At 45.3% G+C, this 21255-nt stretch overlaps 1 protein-coding gene across 2 annotated transcripts in view; it reads right to left on the bottom strand.

The window, feature by feature from the left end:
• Nucleotides 1–910: 910 nt before the first annotated feature.
• STEAP3 (STEAP3 metalloreductase) overlaps nucleotides 911–21255 on the bottom strand; it is a 58619-nt gene continuing 38274 nt past the window's right edge. The window contains exons 5-6 of one of the 2 annotated variants that reach the window (XM_055123428.1): nucleotides 11312–11589; nucleotides 911–1718 (exon numbers count right to left, since the gene is read on the bottom strand). In XM_055123428.1, the coding sequence (XP_054979403.1) occupies nucleotides 1697–1718; nucleotides 11312–11589 (300 nt within the window). In that variant the 3' untranslated portion in view covers nucleotides 911–1696. Of the gene's footprint in view, nucleotides 1719–10843; nucleotides 11590–21255 lie in introns of those variants that run through there. The other variant, XM_004608159.2, reaches the window with a different exon arrangement.

Genomic DNA, 21255 nt, shown 5'->3' with positions numbered 1-21255 from the left:
GGGGCACCAGGTGAAGTGCCAGGGATTAGACTGGCGATGCTGTGTTGGGGATGGTCAGGTCTGTATCTAGCCAGTGCTCCGGAGCCATGCAGTCCAGCTACATGCAGAGTAAGTGCATTATCCCCTGTACTACCTCACCTACATCTCAGGGCTCATGTTGTTTCTTTTTTGTTTGTTTGGGGATTCCTAAAAATCTTTTATCTAGCTATTTTTCAAAAACAGTTTCTGTTACCTTGCTTGTTTGCTTTTCATGGTGTATTGTTCATGTTTTCTTAGTTCTTGCACTGTCCTCCTGTTGTTCATCAATTTGCTTCAGCGGGCACCAGTAACGTCTCCATTGTGAGACTTGTTGTTACTGTTTTTGGCATATTGAATATGGCATGGGTAGCTTGCCAGGCTCTGCCATGTGGGCGAGACACTCTAGGTAACTTGCCTTTCTTACCAAAATTTGTGATAGATTTTTAAGCATATGTCTCTTCATTTGGTATTTGCCTTGAGGATCAGATGCTTTACTTGTTTTTCTCTTTCCTTCTCTTTGTTGGGGGTAGTTGGAGCCACACTTAGCAGTGCTCGGACGCTATTCTTGCGCCCCACCCAGGGACCACTCTCAGGGGAGCTCAACAGGCCATATGTGGTTCCATATGTGGGTTGGCTGAATGTGTGCTTTAACCTCTGCACCATAGCTCCAGCTTCAGGGTCAGAGATTTTATTTATTTATTTATTTAAATTTATTCTTTTATTGAATCACCATGTGGAAAGTTACAAAGCTTTCAGGTTTAAGTCTCAGTTATACAATGCTAGAACACCCATCCCTTCACCAGTGCACATATTCCACCACCAAGAATCACAGTATACCTCCCCTCTCCCCCCCACCTCTGCAGCCCCCCACCCCGCATGTGTAACTGGCAAATTTCACTTTACTTTCACTTTACTTTGATTATATTCAATATTTCAAGCTCAAGGACCACTTCTGGCAGGGCTTGGGAGAACATATGGGGCTCTGGGGATCAAACCTTGGTTAGCTGTGTGCAAGGCAAGTGCTCTACCCTCTGTACTATCTCTCTGGTCCTTTCATTTTTCAGGAATAGTTTTGTTGGCTATGGAATTCTTTGTTGACTGGTTTTATCTTTAAGCACTTTAAATCAAACATCTTTATGCATTCTTGCCTCCATGTTTGTAGTCACCTAAGACTTCTATAACAAATACCAGAGAATGTGTGTCATGACTAACAAATTTATTTTCTCATAGTTCTGGAAGTAGAAAAGTACAAGATCAGGCCATGTGGTGGATTTCTGTCTCTTTATTGATACTCTCTGATACATCATTCTTTTTTTTTTTTTGATACATCATTCTTGTGCTTTCTTTGGTTTTCCAGACATGGTTTTAATTAACTTTTGGACATAATGAAAAATTGCTAATCTCTTTTATTTATAAGGATTTTATACAATTCTTTCTACCAGAAGTGATATGCTGTATATAAATAATAACAGGAACTTCAGTATAGTTGCTGGTAAATAACTCCTTTCTTTCCTATAATACATATGCCATTTATTTGTTTTATTATTTTCTTCTTTTGCATTGGGTACAATCTTAAATATAAGGGGCTAGGGAGATAGTACACCGAGTAGGGTGCTAGTCTTGCAGGCTGTCCTCTATGGCCCTCTGAGCACCACCAGGAGTGATCCTGAGTGCAGAACTAGAAGTAACTCTTGTGCATACTAGGTGATTTAAAAACAAACAACGCAGGTGATCAGCAAGGCAAGCACTTTAACCCTGTATTTTCTCTTCTGCCCTTAAGTGAACTTAAATTGGCTTTGACCATCGAGAATAATATTTGCCACTAAACCATAACCCCAACCCAGCCTCTCTGCTGTAAGTTTTTTTTTTCTTTTTGGGTCACACCTGGAGATGCACAGGGGTTACTCCTAGCTCCTGCACTCAGGAATTACCCCTGGCGCTGCTCGGGGGACCATATGGGATGCTGGGAATCGAACCAGAGTCCACCGCGTGCATGCAAGGCAAACACCCTACCCGCTGTGTTATCACTCCAGCCCCTCTGCTGTAAGTTTTTGATTATTTTTGTCAGCTCAAGTGAGTTTCCTTCTATTCTTATTTAGTTAACAGATTAAAATGTTATGAATGGGTATTGAGGTTTATCATTTGCTTTTTCTATATCTATTTTAGATCATCAAACTTTTAATATAGTGAGTGATATATGGTTTCTTATGTTGAAACTATACTAAAGTTCTTGGAGTAAGTCCAACTTAGTCATGATGAATATTTTTATGTATCACAAGATTAAGTTTGTGAATATATTCTTTTAGAATTTTTGCATTCATGTTCAAGGGTGAGGTTGCCTGGAATTTTCCTTTCTCAGTCAAAAGACAGTTCTGGTCTTTTGAATGAAAAAAAAAGAAAAAAGTTCTTTTTTTTGTCTCTTGTTTTCTCTTGGAATGATTTGCAGAAGAGTCAATTTTTCTAAATAATTTTTGGAAGAGGATTTATATAAGATGGAATTATTTGTTCCTTGAAAGTTTAGTCGAATTTTGCTTTTAAACCATCTGGGCCTTGGGTTTGGGGGGTGGATTTTAAGCCACTAATGTAATTTATTTGATGACTGTGAATATTTAGACTTTCTGTTTTCTTGATCAATTTTGGTAAGTTGTCCATTCCAAGTTTTCCAATTTAATCACATTAGTTTGCTTGTAGTATTCTCTTACCTTTAACATTTTAATCTTTCTTGTCTTATTTTACACCTGAAATTATTTGTTTTCCCTTTGAAGAAAAAGAAAATAATCAGTCTTGATAAACATCTATATATTTCATTAGTCTTAATAAAAAACTAACCTTGGGTTTGTCAATCTTCTTTAGAGTGTCTTTATTTTTATTTCATTAATTTCTACTCTTACACTCTAAACCCAAAAATCTTCTTAGGTTTTTGGGTTTCCCTTGGTACACTAATTCTTATTAAGACTGCTGTTTTACTTTTAAGTAATATTCTTTACAATGATCAAAAAATTTTGATATGGAGATTGTACCAAGCAGTTATAACTAAAAATTATTTTATAGTTTTCTCTTTGTAAGGTTGGAGCAATAACACAGTTATAGGGCATTTGCCTTGCATGCGGACGACCTGGGTTTGATTTCCAGCATCCCATATGGTCCCCTGAGAACCGCCAGGAGTAATTCCTGAGTGCAGAGCCAGGAGAACCCCTGAGCATCTCCAGGTGTGACCTAAAAAGCCAAAAAAAAATGTATAGTTTTCTCTTTGTTAATGCCTCATTAAAAATATACAGATATTGTAAATTTCAAAGTATATGGGCATTTAAAATATACTCCTTTGAATATACTCCTTATTTACTTATTTTGCTTTTTTGGTCACACCCAGCAATGCTCAGGGGTTACTCCTGGCTCTGAACTCGGAATTACTCCTGGCAGTGTTTGGGGGACCATAAGGGATGCCAGTGATTGAACCCAGGTCGGCGACATGCAAGGCAAATGCCCAACCTGCAGTACTATCGCTCCAGTCCCATTTGTTTTATATCAAACATTTTTGTACCATGTTTGGAAAATGTAATCTGTATGAAACTTTAGAAAATGTGTTGAAATTTGCTTTATGGTTCAATATGTTTTATTTTATTTTCTTGACTATAACTTCCTTCTTCTAGCAAGCTTGTTGTGTTGTTATGCATAAATACATACACACATTTGTTGCAACCTCCCAGTATGATGGATAGATTCATTATTTCTTCCACTTTTTTGGTTTTATGTATTTTGAAACTATTAATAAATACACATAGTTTTAAATATTTAAACTTTCTTTTTACTGCTGTATATTCTCTTTATCTCTAATATCCTTTGTCAGAAAGTATATGTTTTGTATATATATATGTATATATATATATATATATATAAAACAATCTAGGTGCCTCAACTTTCTTTTTTTGCTTAATGGAGGAGTCAGTGTTGTCCATACTTGGCTGCACTCAAGGCTTACTCCTGGCTCTGTGCTCAGAGATCACTTCTGGCAGGCGTGGGGGACCATACGCAGTACTGGGGATCGAGCCTGGGTTGGTTGTGTCCAGGCAAGCACCTTACCCACAATACTATCTCTGTAACTTCTAGATATGCTGCTTATAAGTAGAATGCAACCATAGTAAAAAACCTAATTATCCTTCTTTTGACTCAAGAGTTAATAGAGAGGCTGGAGCAATAGTACAGCAGATTTGCCTTGCACGTGGCCGACTCGGATTCGATTCCCAGCATCCCATATGGTACCCCGAGCACCGACAGGAGTAATTCTTGAGTGCAGAGCCAGGAGTAACCCCAGTGCATTGCTGGGTGTGACCCAAAAAGCCAAAAACAAAAAAGAGTTAATAGAATTGCAGTTATTGGTAAATGTGAATTTGTTTCTAACACCTATTTATTTTTAGTTTTTGCTATGTCTTGTCTTTTATGTGAATTTCCTTTTCTTGATTTTTTAAACATTAAAATTTACTTTTTCCTATTTCACTTTTCCCCTGATGAGGATTTGTTGTATTTTCAGCTTTTTTTCTACCCTTGATGTTTTCTCACTTGATGAAATCTAAATTTTTCCATATTTTGTCCCTATCCCCAAATATGAGTCCCAGAACAATTTATCTCAATTTTTTCTTTCTCTTTTTGTCCAGTCTTTCAATATGTCCTTTTGTAAAAGTCCCATGTAAATTGATGTTATTATTTCAATAGACAAGATTATGGTTTTAAACTTTTATTATTTACTTATTTTTTTTGTGGCTATGCCAGAGATCACTCCTTGCGGTTTCGGGATATATGTGGTGCCAGAGACTGAATCCTGTTGTTCACGTGGAAGGCAAGAACCCTATCCATTGTACTATTACACAGGCCCTCTTACACAGACAAGGTAGACTGAGATTTATCCTCATGGTCACCATGTCTTTGCTCACTATTTCTTCTTGATTATTTTTTTAAAAACCCACTGTGGGATTGTTGCCTTCTATCTGAAGTATATTTTCTAGAAGCTCTTTAGATAACAATTATTGACAAACCCTAAATTTGTGTGTATCTGGGGATTGAGCATGTGGTTCAGTGGTAAAGCACTTGCCTTGGTTGTGTGAGACTCTTGATTCAATTCCCGACTACACACACACACACACACACACACACACACACACACACACACACACACAGAGAGAGAGAGAGAGAGAGAGAGAAATTTCTGCATATCTAAAATAGCCTTATTTTATCCTCTTTTGTGAAAATTAGTTTTGCTGGGTTCATAATTCTAATTTGACAATGATTTCTTCTTTGTACTATGAAGATAGCAGATTACTATTTTCTGATTTCCATCAAATATAACTTCCATTGATATTTTCATCTATTGTTATTTCAAAATTTTAGGTTACCTGTCATTTTTTTCTTCGTACTGCTTTAAAGATTTTCTTCTTTTTTTTTTCACTGAATCACTACAAGATACACAGTAACAAAGTTGTTTATGATTGAGTTCAGTCATACAATGTTCCAACACCCATCCCTTCACCAGTGTACATTTTCTGACACCAGTGTCCCCAGTTTCCCTCTTGCCTGAGAATTTTTTTGCTGTGTGTCTAAGCATGGTTTTAATTTTTTAATTTCTTTTCCAGTTTGGTATTATGCATTATACTGTCTGCTTTATTTGATTTCCAGTATTTTTTGCCTTTCTAATATCTGCCTCTCCTCAATGCTTTCTGGAACTCTAGCTATCTATATCTTATATTCTTTTATTTTAACCTCTATATCTTTTAACTCCTCTATTTTCTATTTCTAAATTTTTGATTTACACTCTAATTCTTGAGCTGCATTTTAGAATTCATTAATTTTCTCTAATATATTGATAAACTTAATTTTGGTTTTGCAACCAACAATTTTTCTTTTATTTCTGAAAGTTCTTTCATTATACTTCATCTCTTCTGTGTCTTATTGCTTACTTATTTTTCACTCAATTAAAAATGTTTTACATTTAGTGTGCATATATTTTCCAAGTGTCAGGGATCAAATCCAGAGGCTCACACACGCTGAGCCACATTCCATTCATCCATTTAGTATACTGTTATCTTACATTGTTAGTTCTATTGTTTGAAGTCCTTGGAGCTGTGTTTGAAATCCGTGTATTTTTGCTAATTCTCATTTATAGTGTGTTCATGTTCATGTCCCAATGGATTGATTTGAACTGAGAATGCTTTTCTCCAGAAAGGATTTGAGTTTTCTCCTGCCAGGAAGGAAAGCTTTATTGTGCTTGTTTTCTCAGAGTATCTTGCCCGCACAGCAGAGCCTGGCAAGCTACCTGTGGCGTATTCAATATGCTAAAAACAGCAACAACAAGTCTCACAATGGAGATGTTACTGGTGCCCGCTCAAGCAAATTGATGAACAACGGGATGACAGTGCTACAGTGATACTGGTACATACATGTGTGCTCCCATTTATTGTCTACCCCACTGGATTGACTTACCTCCCAAAAGTTCCACAGAACTTAAAAGATATATTTTAACGTAGAAATAAATAAAACATATATTTAGTCTTTAAATCCTTTTTTAAAACTCCTTTTTAAAAAATTAACATTTATCATAAGAAATTCCAGACTTCGGGCTGGAGCAATAGCACAGCGGGTAGGGCATCTGCCTTGCATGTGGCCGACCCGGGTTCGATTCCCAGCATCCCATAAGGTCCCCCAAGCACCACCAGGAGTATTTTCTGAGTGCATGAGCCAGGAGTAACCCCTGTGCATCGCCGGGTGTGACTCAAAAAGAAATTCCAGAGTCCTTAGAGCTGGTCCTGGATTTAATTCACATAGAATTATGTAACAGGAATTTTTTTTTATAGCAATCGTCACCAATGCTGGAATAGTTGCAATGCAATCTTTAATGAAACAACAGGTAGTTAATCTATAGGGATATAAAAAATTGAAAAAGCAAAGTCTGTTTGTCCAAGACTGAGTTACTTTGTAGAGGAAGGTTTCTACAGGAAATGGAGGCCCTAATGAACCACCCTAATGAATCATCTAGTTGCGGGAAAGTTCTCACTGGTGGGAAAAATAAAAATTTCAAAATTAGGTACAGTATGCTCTAAAAATGATTAAAAAAAGCTGGGTTTCTGGTCCAATAAATGAAATTAACACTCCACAAACAAAGGATGATTATTCACTTTCTGGGTGGGTTGGCAGTGCAGGCTTTTTGGTTGCTAAGTGCATTCAGGGTTCCATTTGGAGCTGTTCATTTCTGAACACAGATAATAAAAATAAGGCCAAAGAATTGGGTAACTATTAGAGATCAAGCTGAACCCAAGAAGAACTATCTGGAATAATTACAGAAATTGCTGGGGAAACAGCATTTAACTGAACAAAAACTCCACTACACACAGTCCAAGTATTTTGTCTTAGACAAATGTCATCAACAAGTTCTCGTGTGTTTGTCTGCTGGTTGCTAGCCATGCTGTGTTCCTTTCCACTCTCTCTGACAATTGTTTTTAATAATTGTTAAATACTTCTTCTCCCCCTTTAGGTCTCAAAGTCAAACCTCCTTCCTTCTCTGTAGCTCTCAGTAGATGGCATTGACTAACCCCTGCTACCCTGGAGCCCTCCACCCCACCTAGAAAGAGAGATGTCAGTGTCTTACACGTCAAAGCACCAAAACGAACATTACGACGAGCAAGTTCAGCCCTTTCCTCTCCAAAGTCAACTGTGCCATGAACCTCACCTCCCCACAGCCTTCAGCCTTTGAGTCTCATTTATATACATAATCTGTCTGTCTCCGTGTATGTGTGTGTGTGTGTGTATGTGTGTGATTTTCAAACATCCTTGTTCTTGCTATTATTTTCTTCCCAGAAACATATAAAACATATTAGCTCAGAACCATAACTAAAAGACCATGTTTCATCCCTTCTATGGCCCGATCTCTCTACTTAACTATCCTCTCCCCCACTTCACAGCCAAGTCTCAACAGAATTATCCAGAATAAGTGAATAAGTCTCCTTTTTCTTGAAGTCTCACTCAGTCCCAGTCCTAACATAATCCCTAGGGGCCAGTGTTGTTTTTTCACACACCTTGACTTCTCCTAACCTTCAACCCTTCAACACTATTTCAAACACACACACACACACACACACACACACACACACACACACGCACACACACACACCTCTAGTCTTTAAAATGTCAATTATAAAAGGTAAACATTATTTAATTGAGTCACTATATTCTCTAAAAAATCTACTTATTTACTATTCAAATGACTTATATAAATACTGTATCATTCTGATTATATAATTAACCATGAGCTTAGTCATTATTATCCATGTTAGTATTATATACATTTTAGTGTCAATTATCTTTATTTCTACTTTATACTCCAGACTTTTCATTCATTAAAACACTACATGCATAACTAGACTATGTCATTTTTGAAATTAAAAATACAGAGCATTTGAAAGTATTTGTTAGGGGGTGTAAGGGGTTCCCAGTGGTTAGCGCTGGCCTAACAAGCCTTACTTGCCTGGTTCGGCCCCTCAGGCCAGCCCTGCAGTTTGGGAAAACCTAGTGTGTGAAAGACACAAAACCATGGCAAACCTCCACTCAAGACTGTGCCTCGGGCCCAGCATGAATTCTGTCCTCCAGGAGTGTTCCCTGCCCCTCCTGGTGGGCCTGTCCACTCCCTGCCACCCTGCCTTAGCACCTGGCTCTCCCCCAGCCCCTCACAAGCTCGTCCCTTTGGCGCCATATGGAAGAGAGTTCAAACCCGAAGCTTCTTGGGCTCCGCCCCAAGCTTCCTTCCTTGGAGCCAGCTCTGCGTTAGAAGGCTCCTGGCACCTTCTAGTGGGCAGGGGTGGACAGAGAGAAAAGCCTGATAGTCACGTGAGGGTTGGTGTTAGTTCTCTCTGCCTTAGATAGATAGTACAAGATTAAAAACAAGACACCTGGACTCTCTGGCATCAAGTTTTAAACGCTGACCTTTCAGACCAGGCACGGAGGTTTCCTGGGCACAATGGTTCAGGTGTGCTTGCACCCAGAGGCACGGACTGTACCAGGTCGGAGGGAGGTGCCAGCTTGGGCATGATGTGGCCAGCTGCTGGGTGAGGTAGGAGTAGCCGCAGGGGACAGCAGTGCGAGGCCAAGTTTGCAGAACATCCGGCCAGCGCGGGCTGCACGCTTTCCCCTAGGGGTCAGGCAGGCGGATAGAGAGCACTGGACTGGCTCTGTGCCAGCATCTTTGGTATAAAGACCCAGGAACAGGGGTGAGGAGAAGAGGGCAGCGGATATCGAATGGAGGCGGCCAGGTCAGGTGGGTCCTGGCAACGGGTCCTCATTTGCTAAGCAAAAGCTAATTCCTGCTGCTCTGCTGCCTCCTTGTCACCGAGCCCCCAAGGTTCTGGCAGTGGCTCTTCAGGTCCCCCTCAGGAGGCCCCGTCTGTGCCGCTCAGCCTTGGCATGCAGATAGAAAATGTGTGCAGCGAACAGCAGCTTCACAGCTCACCGTCCCACCTGAGGGTCTTGCACTCAACCCTCCTTTTCTTCTTTGCACTGACGGACCGAAACATGCTCCACAGACACGAATTCACGAAGCCCACTTGGGGAGCAGGGCAGTTTTCACTGGCTTCATTATGTGCTCAGGGTTGGGGGCGGGGGAGGGGCGAGGCACACACCTGGTGGTTCCCAGGGGCTACCCTTGCCTCTGTGCTCTTGGTTTGCCCCCAGTGGTGCCCAAGATTGCACTGGGGGCTCAGCTGCATGCAAGGCAAAGCCCTTAACCCCTGTACTATCTCTCCAGCCCATTGACTCTGTTCCATCCTGAGACACCCCCAGTGTAAGAGCCCTAAGAAACAGGTGTGACTGGCACCCCCACTCAGAGTCCTGCTCTATGTGCCTCTCGCTGAGATCTGCATCAGCACATCACCCCTTGGGATTTAAAAGATTTTGTGTGTGTGTGTGTGTGTGTGTGTGTGTGTGTGTGTGTGTTTCTGAATCACGCTGCTTCTGCTGGGGTTGAGGGTTTAGCTAAGAACCACTAGGCCAGAGACCAGTTTCAGTGGGAATCAGCAGGGAGATGACAGGTGACACAGGACATGTGTCCTGCTGCAGCTCCGGGGCAGCAGCTGTGTCTTATCTACAGCTTTGGTGGGAAAGCCCAGTCCAGGCGTTGGACACGGAACCCTCCCCACGGGGCGGCCCTTGGCCACGGCGGCTTCCTGCATGCCTCCTGCAGGTGCTCTGTCCCAGGAGCCAGAGGACATCAGAAGCAGGTCGAGCAGTCACGGTGGACCCCAGGCAGTTCCCCCCTCCCTACCAGTGTGGGGCCAAAAGAGCCACGAAATGGGGCATGGGCAGGCACCTGTTGCACCTCCCTTGGACAGGGTCTGTCCTGGGCTTTCCTGGGAGACAGTGGAACTAAGGACGAGGCGAGAAGGCACGGTGGTTTCCGGAAGGGTCCTTGTGGGATGGAAGTGGAGCGCCAGGACACTTGTTCTCAGAGAGTGCTCATTAGCAGTGCTGTCGAGCTGCTGCGACTTCACACCCTGCACAAAGATTGATGAGACGCACTGCCGGGGGCGGGGGTGGGGGTGGGGGATGCCTGACTGTCAGGAACAAAAGTCCTCAGCTCATCAGGGAGGCTGGAAAGGTGGAGGCAGCAGCTCAAGTTCCAAAGCCCATTTCATACCCCCCTACTGGCCAAGACCAGGCCCCTGACTGGCTTCTGCTGGGCGTGGACAGCAGACGCATCCCAGCACCTTGGTTCCCTCTTGCAGCTCTCAGGGGAGGATCAGGAGGAGCTGCCCCCCCCTACCCCGCCCCCCCCCCTCACTGGCTACTCCTTAACCCCGTCACCCCAATAAGGCTCCAGGCACAGCTGCCTGCTCCTTACAGCTCTGCAAATCTGCAAAAGCTTAGGGGAGTGGCCAGAGAAGAGTGGGGTGTGCCAATGACAGCATCTCAACCTCTCTCTGCCTTTCTGTGCGGAAGTGTGTGCATTTCTGCAAACCTCCCCAAAGCACGAGCTGTTTTTCCAGCACCCGGAACTCGCTTTTCAATCTCAGGGACTCAAGTGCTTAGCTAAATGAGTATAATTGCAAATTCTGTTGCCTATATAAAATACATATGAACATACATGGGGGTGTCATTCTGCATATTAGCGTGTACATTGGTGGGCGCTAGGGATTGGGCGGTCTCATCCACTCATCCTCACGGAGTCACTCCAGACAGCACAAGCATGTAAAGAAGCCCCGAGCGCTCTGGGCACGTTGCCCCCCGGGTCCGTTTTCCAGGCCGGGGCTCTGGCACTCACACGTGGCTCGTCTTCTCAGCCAGGGTGTGGTTCATGGGCACTGTGAGCTGCACGGCTCCGTCCTTCTCCCAGCCCCTCCGGATCTTGGAGAGTCTGCGGCCGACACAGGGCAGGAGGAAGAGGCCTTTGGCCAGGATGACCACGCAGGGCACCAGCAGCGTGAGGGTGAAGGTGGGAGGCAGGTAGAACTTGTAGCGGCTCTCCTCGAAGGCGCGCGTCCAGCCGTAGGTGAGGGTGTGCAGCGTGCTCAGCACCAGGGCCATGAAGCCCAGGTTGGACTGTGGGAGAGAGAGGAGAAGGCTGCAGTGAGGGGGTACAGGCTGCCCCTCCACAGGGGATCTGCTTGCCTGGCAGAGAGACAGGCGAGGGGAGTGGGGGTGGCTACAGTGCTCAGGGCTCTGGATTCAAACCCTCGTCCTGGAGAGGGGTCAGAGGGAGGGAGAGCAACTTTGCATGCTGGAGGCCCTGCACCCATGTCCCCTAGTGCTTTGGCTGTAGGCCAGTGGTCGCCAGCCCCGCAAGCATGAGCAGCTCGGCATCACCCGCCCCGATCACCAGCCAGGCCCACCCCGCTGGGCAGAGTATTGCTGGGAGAGGCCTCCAGAAGAGCTGGGGAGTCGCAGTCCCCAACACAAAAATATTCTCAGCCCTGTGCTCATTCTGCACAATCTTATTTTGACAATCCAGTATTTATCAGGAGAAATTAGTCCTTAGCCCAAGCAGTCTTAGTTTGTAATTTTGGAATACACGTTAGTGATAAATGTCAATGGAAGCCAACTGAAAAAATTATTATGATGATGATGATGATTGGCTTTTTGGGTCACACCCAGCGATGCACAGGGGTTTCATCTGGCTTTGCACTCAGGAATTACTCCTGGCAATGCTCTGGGGACCATATGGGATGCTGGGAATTGAACCCGGGTCTGCCGTGTGCAAGGCAAACACCCCGCCCTCCCGGCTGTACTATTGCTTCAGCCCCTGAAAAAATACTTGAGGATCCAAAATTATTTCTTTGTTTACTTCGTTTAGTGGACCACACATGGTACTCCACAGGGGCAACTCCCAGTTCTGTGCTCATGGTTGGGTGGGGGGTCACTCCTGGTGATGCTCAGGGGACCAGGTAGCATCAGGGATCGAACTCAGGTCCCCTACATGCAAAATATAAATGTTTGCTCTGGCCTACCGAATCCCCTCTCTGGTCTTTCAAAATCACTCTACATCGTGAAAAATATCAGTCTTACTTATCTCTTCAAAATCTTTCATGGAATCACAATTTCTGTAGAAATCTCATGGGCCTTCTTTCTTAGTTCTGCCAGAGAACTGCACACTTCAGGGCTAACACAAATGTTCCATAAACTCAGGGCAGGAGGTCATGCATCTAACGTGCATCAAAACACCGGAAACTATGGTGGACAATTCCCTCAACAGTGAGTTCTTTCCAGACTCTGCATCTCATCATTATTCAACTCTCAGTTTCTGTTTCCCCTACAGAAAAGTAGAAATTATGCTTGTGCCCTGAAGGTGAATACAGGTTGACTCATGGGGGTTCAGCAGAACATTAATAACTCATCCAGACTATAGGGGCTGGAGCGATAGCACAGCAGGTATGCTGTTTGCCTTGCATGCGGCCGACCCAGGTTTAATCCCCAGCATCCCATATGGTCTTTTGAGCACTTCAGGAGTAATTTCTGAGCACAGAGCCAGGAGTAACACCTGAGTATCACCAGTATTATTCAAAAAACTCCAAAATAAAAGTAAAGTCACTGTCATTGTCACCCCATTGTTCATCGATTTGCTCGAGCGAGCACCAGTAACATCTCCATTGTGAGACTTGTTGTTACTGTTTTTGGCATATAGAATACACCACGGGTAGCTTGCCAGGCTCTGCTGTGTGGGCGGGATACTCTCGGTAGCTTGCCGGGCTCTCCAAGAGGGGTGGAGGAATCGAAACCGGGTCGGCCGTGTGCAAGGCGAATGCCCTACCCACTCAAAAGTAAAATAACCCAGATTGTTACTCATACCTCTGGTAGCTGCCACAGGGCCTTATTTTTGTGTCTCCCAAAGAGTGCTCAGGGGGGTCCAGTGATACCCAACCAGGATGGGTGGTTCTCTGGGGGCCATCAGAGTCACCCTAGCAGTGCTCTGAGGGGCAATGCAGTGCTAGGGAACTTGGGGACTCACATATGCCAAACATGCACCCTAGCCTTTTGAGTTATCTGGCCCCGTCAGAAGACATGAAGTTAAAAAAAAACCAAAAACAAACTTAAAAATATTATACTCGTTTTATGTATATAGCTCATGGTGCATCAGGGTAACAAGTGTCTGCCAGCAGGCATAATTTCACAGATAATATTTGACCTATGGTCAGGCTTGATGGGAAGAGAAGTTGATTAGGAGATACACATGGAATGAAAAATTATTCATAGACATGGCCCCAACAGTTAAGGTGGTCTGAAGGGTTCTGCAGGTGGGGTGCCCTGACACTCAGGCCCCGAACACACGGGTGCTCTGTGGGTGCCGGCCCCTCTCCTCCTCCCATGATGAGTGGTACACACTCAGGGATATCCCTGCCAGGACTAATCTCCATCCGGGAGGTGATGAATAACCATGGGGAAAGCAAGACTATTGCAGATCACTGGAAACAATCCTGTCGATCTTCGAATCCTTCCCCCCAGCAGTGTGGGCGGGGCTGAGCTGCTGAAACTGCCAGCCAAGAGCAGTTCCTCGGTCCCCCCAAATGGGAGGGAAGCAGGGTTGTCCACGGGAAGGGGGAAGGGCAGCTCATCCCTCCAGCCTCTGGGAAAGCTGCCACGGAAGGTTCCGAGCATGACCTGGAGGTGAGCCACACGCTACTGCTAGCAGCTACCTCGTCAGCCTCAGTGAGAAGGAACTGAGCCCAGAGACTAAAGGCAGAGGTTGTTGGTGGGAAGGAAGTGGAGATGTAGCACATTCAAGAGAGAGCAGGGTAGCCCGGCATTTGGGCATGACCGGGGCTGGAAACAGAGAGCTGGCAGCTCTGGTAGAATTCTGTAAGCACCAAGGAGCCTCCAAGAGGTCTGGGGCAGAAAGGCCAGGTTTATTATGTACAAAGTGAAAACAGCAATGATCCATCAAGCCATGCACACACGAGCGCTTTCTCCAAGGAGATATTACCAGTTTCATTGAAACAAGCTCCCCCTGATTACCTCCCAGCCGGGCTTGTCAGCATTGATCCAGGGGCTCAGCTGAGAGTTGCTGTTTAGTTTGGACTCCCCTTAGACATGCTCATTTATTTATTTACTTGTTCTTGGGCCATACCCGTTGCTTCTTAGGGGGCTACTTCTGGTTGGGTCTTCTGGAGATTGTTCCCTGCAGTGCTGAAGGACATGTGGTGACAAGGATCAAGCCAGAGGCTTCCACATGCACAGCATGCGCCCCAGCTCTTGGCACCATCTCTGCAGCCCTCGCCATGCTTTAAAGTGGGTCTGCAATACCGATATGGAGAGACCATCACGTTTGGTCCTTTACCCACTTTCAGCACGCATCTCCCATCCAGAGCAATCCCTAACGGTCCCTTCTCTATCTGCCCTCTCCCCTAGCCCTTGAGGTATGCTTCCAACCATGGACCATTCTTCCTGACTCTTGTTTCTACTGTCTATGGATGTTCGTCTTATACTATGTGTGTGTGTGTGTGTATTTTTATATCCCACAAATGGGTGCAGTCATTCTATATCTGTCCTCCTTTGACTTATTTCACTCAGCATGATATCCTTCCCATGTCCTCCATCCATTCACAAGTAAGTTTCATAACTTCATTTTTTCTAACAGCTGTAGAGTATTCCATTGTGCAAAAGTGTGTGTGTGGGGGAGAAAGACAGAGAAACGGGGGGAGGGAGAGAGGAAAGGAGGGAGGGGAGAAAAGTGCCTGCCATAGAGGCAGGCTGAAGACGGGGGTGGCAGGAGGGACATGGGATATTTTGGTGGTGGGAAATGTACACTGGTGAAGGCATGGGTGCTGGAAAATTGTATAACTGAAACCCAATCATGAAAGCATCGTAACTTGATCTCACAGTGACTCAATAAATAAATTAATTTAAAAAATTTTAAAAATATATAAAGTGGGTCTGATGCTGATAGTGTGCCTCCTTCTTGCTCCCATCTAGTGTGGGGACATACTGCTGGTGCCTGCTCCCGTACAAACACCAAGACAGCACAGAGGTCCTTAGACAGGTTTCCAAGTACAACCTGTTTGATCTCAGTAAACTATAAGCAGCCTAAAGATTCCCAGTCTTTATCCCTCCTAGCTATGTATTGTTATCACTTCAAGATTCTCTAGACACTTGCTATCTCAGGAGCCAGAGTGATAGTGCAGTGGGTAGGGCACTTGCCTTGCAAGTGGCTGACCCTGGTTCAATGCCTGGCACCCTATATGGTCCCCTGAGCACCATCAGAAGTGACCTCTGAGCGCAGAGGCAGGAATAAGCCCTGAGCACTGCCAGGTGTGCCACCTCTTCCACCCCAACAAAAGATTCTTGTTATCTCAGCCATACTCACTTCCTAACTCATGGCCCATTGAGAAAAGCTGTGGTTGACTCTGAGTTACCCCAGTTCTTCCATAAATCATATTAAAATGGTTCCCAGTGGAAATACCCTCCCCTCAAAGTTCCTCTCCCATGCACACCAGACTGTGAGTCACACAGAGCTGAGTCCTTGTCACTTCCAGATGCATGCTTCAGGGATTCTTAACTCCATAGGAATGACTTATCCACACCTATCTTTCCAAAGTTCTGATTTTTGTATTGCTATCAAAGACTGGCATTAGAAGGTACCCAGACTCTAGACACAGATTTTTGCAAACTGAGAAAGAGGATGTTTGCAAAACTAAAAGTGTTCCTAAGATTAAAAACATATTTGCACAGCAAACTTGATAAATATCAAATTAATTAAAATTAACATATTAGCTAAACATAAACATATCCAATTCAAAAATAGGCAAGGGACTTGAATAGAAATGTCTCTAAAATAGATACGAGTGACCAATAAACACTAGAAAGAGATATTCATGTCACCAATCATTAGGGAAATGCAATCAAAAGCCCAGTGAGACACCACCTCAAGCCCCTTAGAAAGTCTGCTGTGCAATCAAAAACACAGAACAACCTCAGATGTCGGTAAGCAGGAGGGAAACTGGATCCCTTTGCCACTGTGGGGTGGGTGAGAGTGTGCAATGGCACAACTGTCAGGGAACATGGTATAGCAGTTCCTCCATACATGAAAAATACAATTACCCTCTGATAGAGAAATCACTTCTGGGTTGGTACTCAAAAGAACTAAAAGCAGAGTCTTGAAAAGACATCTGTGCAACCATGATCAGCATTACCACGTAACTATGATGTAGCAGCATTATCACATAACTAAAAAGGGGAAATAACCCAAATGTCCACAGAGTGGATAAGCAAGATGTAGTACATTTGTACAATGGAATGTTATTTAGTCATAAAAGTGGGGACTGGAGTGATAGCACAGCAGGTAGGGTGTTTACCTTACATGCAGCTGACCCAGATTTGATTCCTCCATCCCTCTCGGAGAGCATGGCAAGCTACAGAGAGTATTCCGCCTGCATGGCAGAGCCTGGCAAGCTACCCATGGCATATTCAATATGCCAAAAACAGTAACAAGTCTCACCATGGAGACATTACTAGTGCCCGCTCGAGCAAATTGATGAACAACGGGACAACAGTGCTACAGTGCATAAAAGGGGAAAAATTCTACTGAGGTAGTTCATGCCTTACATATGAGGCCCTGGTTTCCATCCCTGACATCACACACACGCACACACACACACACACACACATACACACATACACACACACAGAGAAAGAGAAAGAGAGTGAGAGATTGTGATGTACAGTTGAAAGAAGGCAGGCAAAAAGAACTATTGCATCATTCTACTTAAAGCAGAATCTGGAGAGGTCCCACTCATAGGACAAAAAATGGATGGTGACTGCCAGGGGCTGCGGAGGATGGAATGGGAAGTTGTTTAAAGGGCAGAGTTTCAGTTTCGCAAGAGGAAACGCACCCTGGAGACAGGGGCTTGATGGTTGTGCAACAGCATGAATGGACTTGATGCCACTGACCTGTCCACTTAGAAGTGGTTAAAGAGGACACATTTTATGTTCTGTTTAATACAATACAAAAAAATTAAGAAGAGGGGGAGGTTCCTGAACTGATCATCAGGAATAAACATTTTTTTCTTTGATTGGGTTTTGGGTCACTACACTTGACAGTGCTCACGGGTTGTTTTTTCCCCAGCGTGTCGCTCAGGGCTTGCTCCTGGTGTTGCTAGAGTTTGAACCCGAGCCTCCCACATGCAACACATAGTCATGAGCCCCTGGGGTATCTCTCTGGTCCAGGAATCTTTTTTTTTCTGCCACACCCAGCTATACTCAGAGTATATACATATATATATATTTATATATACACACACATATATATGTATATAAAAGGGCAGGTACCCCCCAAGAGAATATTGAGGTGCTCTTCCGAACACCTCATCTCTGTTAGGCCAAACTCCATAATGGCCAATGGTGGGAAACCCCAGCCTGGGTTAATGGTTCGCCGAGAGGGCCACTAGTCAAATGCCAGCCAGTTTCAAAGGCCTGGGGACTTTGCCATCTTGGGGGGCATTTAGGAGGTTACAGCAAGGTGGGCCCTTAAAATGCCGTCTCTTTCGGGAAGAATGGAAAAATCCCACAATAGTTAAAAGAGGACCCCAAAGGGTTCTGTAGCCCATATAGGCCTTGTTGTTTTTGTTTTGTTTTTGGGCTACAGCTGGCTGGGGTTGGGGGACTAGATATAGAGCTGGGGATCAAACCCAGGTTGGCCATGTGCAAGGCAAGCGCCTCACTTGCTGTTCTATCACTGCAGCCCATAAGGCCATTTATACAATGATAAAGCTTCTTAGGAAAAATAATACAGGGGCTTGAGCGATAGTACAGTGAGTAGGGCTGTATCTTGCACACAGCTGACTCGGGTTTGATCCCTGGATTCCCATATGGTTTCTTGAACACCGCCAGGAATGATTCCTAAGAGCAGAGCCAGGAGTAACCCCTGAGCATTGCCAAAAAAAAAGAAAAAAGAAAAACAAGACACATGAACAGCCACGTCACCATAGAGCCTGCTGAGGTCCAAGTGCGTAGTGAAGGGGCTTTGGACACCTGGTCTGGAAGCGGGGGGAGTGGGGGTTCGCGCTGTTATAGCAGACTGGAATATGTGAGTCAGAGGCGGTAACCCTGTGGAGGGTGGGTGCTTCTCTGTTTCTCTGTTTCTCGACTTCTCTGTTTGGGTAAGCGACTCCAAGCTGGATAATCTACAATTAGATAATGTTTAACTGGTTCTATTAGGAGCAGTTAGCAGAGCCCAATCCAAAGGGAAACAACAACAAAACCACACCCAAACAAACAAAATCAAATGAAAAAGTTTGAAAAACATTTTGGGAACAAAAGAGTAGACATGAGGACACTGGTTGGTGACTTTCATCGAAATGAGTCATAGCCACTTCTAAGTCCTGGGGACCCACTGTGGTCTCATAGACTGGAGAAGAAAGTGGGGACCAGCTTCTCCATGGGGGAGGGCACAGCAGATCCCCAAAACCTTACCAGGACTAGAGAGATAAGCACAGAGAGTTAGGCATTTGAATCGCATGCAGCTAATGCGAGTTTGATTCTCAGCACTACACAGGGACCCCCCCACCCCCCAGCACTGCCACATTCCTTTGAGCACAAAGTCAGGAGTAAGCCCTGAATACCACTTGGTGTGGCACTGCCCCCCTCCAAAAAAAAAATTGTATCCAAAAATGGCAGCCACTACTGGGTACATGCTCAGTGCCCTTGATGTGCCCTTGACTCAAATCCTCCCAATGACCACAAAGGGTGGACAGAGACACGTTATGTCCAGATACCCGGAGATGCTAAGAGCCTGTTGAATGGTGCATGTTGCATGGATGGTAAGTGGGTGGTCTGCAGCCCAGATCCACAGTGGGTCCCTCCCTCAAAGGCCTCCACACGCTATATGCTGTGCACCTAAGACACACACAGGAAGCTTGCAGAAGCAGTCTTCCAGAACTTTTACTGGTGTCTAAGCCCTTAGGTTGGTAGCAGGCCTGGTGTTTGCTTTGCTCCAAGAGCAGATTCTCACAGTGAATTCTCCCTTCTACATTAGAGCCTAGTGCACATTTGGGTACATGGCACTGGGTCGATACATCTGCTGCAACAGACTTAGCCTCGCGATCCACAAAGCATGCTGGCATTTTCTTTTCTTTTGAAAAAGCTGGGAGTGAGCCTTGGAGATTGCTCACAAGGGTGGAGTGCATCCTTTACATGCAGGAGGATTGGGTTGGACCCCACACTGCATGTCCCCGTCCCCACTCTCCTCCCCCTCAGCCTGGAGCAAGCCCTGTTGTGTGTGGCCAAAACCCAACCACCAACAAAAATGGGATGTCCTAACTAAACTGTTTCCAGAGCTCGGCAATGTCCATCTGGCACAGGTCACGGACACTTTCCTGGACAGTTCTGAAGCTCAGGATTGAATCTTTGGCTTGCTGCCCCCCACTTAACTCAGAAGTGGGGGTACTAGTAGAGCAGTCAGGGAAAGCAGAGCCTAGGAATATTGCCTAGAAGGTTTTTCTGTTTCCTCACACATCACCACTCAAGCCTTGCAGAGCATAAAAGTCCACTTACAAGGGTGGAAATTGAGGTTCCAGGAGCAAGGCATGTCCCCCTCCCCGGCCACAGCTATAAAGCTGGGTGAGGAGCAGGAGAGAGGGACCAGGGCCCCCTCAACAGTTCCTCCTTCAATCCATACACTTGGGAAATTAGTGTTGGCTTTTGTGGACAGAGAGAAACACATGAAACTCTGCCTCCTGACCTCTCTCTCTAGCCTTCCTGCCCCAGGATTACAGGGGCAAAACTTTCCAGGTTGCATTTTCACTCCCCACTGTGAATAGCTGGGGCCTCACTGCTGCCGAGGTCATGGTCTGCTTCTGCTAACAAAATCAAATCCTGGAGCTTTCTCGGGCGGCCAGAGCCGGCCCCCGTAATCTACCACTGCTTAAGGGAGCCGCTTTTCGGCAGAAAGCAACCTGAAGTCTGTTTTAATTGTGGAAAAACCACGCACCCCAGGATACACTCCAGGCAGAACAAGAAAATCCCACAGTCGGATGTGTGACCCAGAAGATTAGTGGCAGATGCATAGCATCCTTCCTGCCCTGGGCATGCCAGCCTCCAGCCCTCCTCCTCCTCCAGAGACCTGCCCGAATGAGCAGAGCCAGTGGGATGCAGAGACAGGCACTCTGAAAAGGAACTGAACCCAAGCATCGAAGGGGCATGAGCAGTGCAAAGGTGAATCGGGGGTGATTTGTGCAGACTCTGTGCCGCGCCATTCAGGCTGTGTCCCTTTCTGAATCCTGTTCTGGGCCCTCCTGGTGTGGAGAAGATGGGTAGCCAAGGATTTCTGTTGATAATGGGGGTAGACACCAGAGCTGTTCTCTGCCCTGATACGATAGGGCTGGCAGACTCCCGGATTAGTCAGCACCCAGGCGGGGAGGGATGAGTTAACGCGCCCACACTGGGGTCTGACCACCTACTCTGAATGGAGAAGAACCATGGGAGATGCCAAGGGAAAAGCTGTTTCTGCCTCTCTGGTCTCTTTCGCTGGTACATGACTGGGCCTGTCCTGTTCCTGTCATACCCTAGGCCAGCGCACATAGACACCTGGTGCACAGTAAGTGTTCAACAAACACGTCCCGAGTGAATAAATGCGCCAAGAGACTTTTGCCACTAGCAACAGTTCCCAAAGTCCTGCAGAGCACTGAGAAAATTTTTATGAGGAATCAAAGTGGAAAAAAAAAAGGTGTAGAGGGCTGGTTTTAGGGGGTGCTCGGTCGGGTCTTTGCTGTTTTCAAGTAC

This window comes from Sorex araneus, chromosome X, assembly GCF_027595985.1.
Source record: "Sorex araneus isolate mSorAra2 chromosome X, mSorAra2.pri, whole genome shotgun sequence".
Taxonomy (NCBI): Eukaryota; Metazoa; Chordata; class Mammalia; order Eulipotyphla; family Soricidae; genus Sorex; species Sorex araneus.
The sequence above is the reverse complement of the archived record's forward strand: the minus strand, read 5'-3'. Positions and strand labels throughout refer to the sequence as shown.